The sequence below is a fragment of the Carex rostrata genome, chromosome 1 (genome assembly GCF_964058835.1).
Source record: "Carex rostrata chromosome 1, lpCarRost1.2, whole genome shotgun sequence".
NCBI classification, from domain to species: domain Eukaryota; kingdom Viridiplantae; phylum Streptophyta; class Magnoliopsida; order Poales; family Cyperaceae; genus Carex; species Carex rostrata.
In genome coordinates, this window is record NC_135918.1 from 2,133,940 (window position 1) to 2,137,096 (window position 3,157).

Genomic DNA, 3,157 nt, shown 5'->3' on the forward strand with positions numbered 1-3,157 from the left:
CAATCACTTGATTTAAAAATTCTGGACCATCCAAAATCAGTGGGTTTCTACCTATCTAAAAAGATAATAAAAATATTCTACAAAATATAAAATTTGGTCTACAAGTACATTTTAATACGGAGATCATTTTTGAATCGACTATTTGATACTTATAAATATAAATAGATCCATAGCACGGGTCGATGGGTCGATTTGTAATATGCATATTACGATAGCCTCATTCAAGACTTAATTTATATTTATAGGCTCCATAATCATGAAGGGGAGATGGTCCTAATAAAAGCCATTCACTACACAAAAGATCTCATTAAAACCATCAACTTGCAACTAGACAAGATAGCTAGCAAGTGGCATGCGTTCTCCGGCAGGGTAATGTGAAGTTGTACTATATTGATCAATAGTCATGGTGTCTGGTAAATGCTCGTGCCTCTATGCATTGGTCCCATAGATTCGGATTCATATCGTCTCCGGTATTGCAGAGGATTACCCTCACTTTACGGTTTGAGATTAAATCTCAACCGGTTTAGGATTTGGGCTACTATAGGAGGCAGTATTATTGGACTTTGAGATTTGTGCCATGTTAAAAAGAACGGTACAGACCTACTAATTGTAAAAGATTTCCTTATCAGGTATTGGAGAGGATGTGAATTCCATAGATTCTTTGCATTATGAAAATGCCCTATAAAGTGAAGAATCTTAATGCACTTCCAGTTCCATGACTCAATAAAGCAGCCAGTTGTTGTTATCAGTGGTGCCTGTGAAAAAAAAAAAATTGAATTAAATTAATGGCAGAGGTCAAGCATTTGGTGGTGGCGAAGTTCAAGGAAGGTGTTGTGGTAGAGGAAATACTAAAAGGCATGACCGAACTTGTTTCTACAATGGACATGGTGAAGTCTTTTGAATGGTAATCAATGCTTCATTTTCTTATTTTGATTTTTTTTTCTTTGAGGAAGGTAGCTAGGCTTCACCTACTTAGAATCATTTTCTTTTCTTTTTTTTGAGGTCCATTTTCTTATTTTGTTAGTTATTTAAAGTTTTCTTCCATTTCCCTAATTTGGTATAGTAATTTAGAATTCAAGACATTGCTTTGCCCTGATCAAATAGTTTATTATGCGATCTATCCAAACACAAGGTTTGAGAAATTTTATTTGAATCAATTTTTATTAAATAAATAAATAAACAAGATTAGGTTAACAGTTAAAAAGATAAAGAATCTGATCATTGATGGATGCAGGGGAACGGACATGATAGGCGAGGAGATGCTCAGACAGGGATTCACTCATGTATTCATAATGACATTCAACAATGGAGAAGATCTGGCCTCTTATTTTAACCACCCAAGCCACAACGATTTCATCGGTACCTTCCAAGCAGTGCTTGAAAATGCACTTGTGTTCGATTTTCCTGCTGTTGTCATCAAAGCGCCCAGTTGAACTATTTGGATGAATACCATGTTATTGGCTTATTGCCACAATCCATTTACTGCAGAGCACCTATTCTTAAAAAAATAGGGACGGTGAGCTGGTTATTAGTAAGGGTTGTGAAACATGGATTAAAGTGTGGAATTTTAATTGGTTGTTCCTACTATGTGTGTTATGTTCTATTTATTGCTAGTTTCTGTGTTATATATCGATCGTCTTGTGTGTTGTGTCAAAGTGATGTTGTTATTGTTGTACAACTAGTGGCACAATGATCATGCTAAGATGCATTGCTGAAGGCAAATGTACTGCACATTCAAATTTTAGTATTGTGAGCTAATAAGAAAAGGTCTTTTGGTTCAGTATTCTTGGTTAAATATTTTTTACTTTGTTGATAGTGTGGAAGCTAAGTAGTACCAGAACTGAACAGGGGTGGTGTGTATACCAGCTTTACTTCACGTAAAATTGAATATCAGACATTGTTGTTTTATAATAAAATTATCATATTAGGACAAATGTTATTAATTATGTACTTTCTACTTTTCCCTGTAATAAAATTATCATGCTGAGTACACCTGGATTTAAACTGTAAGTTCGATGCCAGTTTGGGCTCAGTCAGTACCAGTGTGTATTAAGATGATTTGCTGTTTGATATATCATATGTTGGCACAGTACCCTGCAAGGGTTGCGATCTGAGATTTACGACCAATTTTGTGTCCTTCATATTTCTCCCATTTGAAGGTTTCCAAAAATTATGTACTGTTGCTGCATTAGTTGTGCTTCTAAGCCTCAAGTTTGGAGGAAAAGGGAAGGAGAGAAAATTAGAGGAAAGTTATATATGTCATATTCTGCATTAGTTGTGAATGAAATTTGATAAAACATGAATTCAGCATATAATATTGTCTATATTCTTATATACGATTAGGGAAAATCTTGTCTGTATTCGTCATTCCCATCTTAAAATGGTCTATACATAGCGAAAGTTGAATATATAGCCTACGAAGCAGGGTGTGTGTACGTAGCCGAGACCTTCATATTCAAGGATTTTTTTTTTTTTTTATAAAGTAGGAGTTCTAGATTTACACTAATTTTACACTTATAATGTAATGAAGAGTTTCATATCGTTGAAACTGGCTTTTTGCCTTTTAAAAAAAAAAAAATCATATCTTAAAATGTGAATACAGAAGCTGGGATAAGAGATTCTCCCTTTTCTAAGCCCCTCCTTTCCCTTCATGCCCTTTTACCTAATCATTTCACTTTCCATAGAGGGACATTTTTGTCACACACTTTTCCAAATTGGAAGTAAAAGAGGATATCGGAATTTCAAATTTTATTAGTACCGAATAGTTTCCTGTCAAGTGATATTCTCCCCTAAAACTCAACATAGATAAATGTCCAACTCTTTTTTTAACTTTCCTACTACAAGTGTGTTTCAAGTGGGAATATCTAGAAAATTAAAATATGAGCATGGAATATCCAGAAAATTAAAATATGGAAAACATAGGTCCAGATAGAATAAGCTTCGTAATTTGGGAGCAGTGAAAGATAGGCCTAGGCTTTGGTTACAGGGCTAAAAAGCCCATGATGGTATATTGATTAACACCATCTTTACTATATCTAAACATTTCTTAACCCAAATAAATCATTAAAGGCAAAAGCAGGTCAACATATAATATTGCTTATGGGTAGCTAAGTCAGGCTTAAAATTATAATGCCTAAATATATTAAAGGGAGAAATA

At 34.2% G+C, this 3,157-nt stretch overlaps 1 protein-coding gene across 1 annotated transcript; it reads left to right on the top strand.

The window, feature by feature from the left end:
• The first annotated feature begins 657 nt into the window (after window positions 1-657).
• On the top strand, window positions 658-1,678 carry LOC144551469 (Stress responsive A/B Barrel Domain-containing protein). Its single transcript, XM_078299438.1, has 2 exons — window positions 658-904; window positions 1,235-1,678. Exons 1-2 carry the CDS (start codon window positions 786-788, stop codon window positions 1,431-1,433), a joined length of 318 nt encoding a protein of 105 aa, XP_078155564.1. The 5' UTR covers window positions 658-785; the 3' UTR covers window positions 1,434-1,678.
• Window positions 1,679-3,157: the final 1,479 nt, after the last annotated feature.

What these genes read in the sequence shown, in the direction of transcription:
- LOC144551469 (XM_078299438.1), top strand. Translation starts at nt 786, where the DNA reads ATGGCAGAGGTCAAGCATTTGGTGGTGGCGAAGTTCAAGGAAGGTGTT. An exon ending in ATGGTGAAGTCTTTTGAATG is followed by an intron (nt 905 to 1,234) that starts GTAATCAATGCT and finishes TGATGGATGCAG; the next exon opens with GGGAACGGACATGATAGGCG.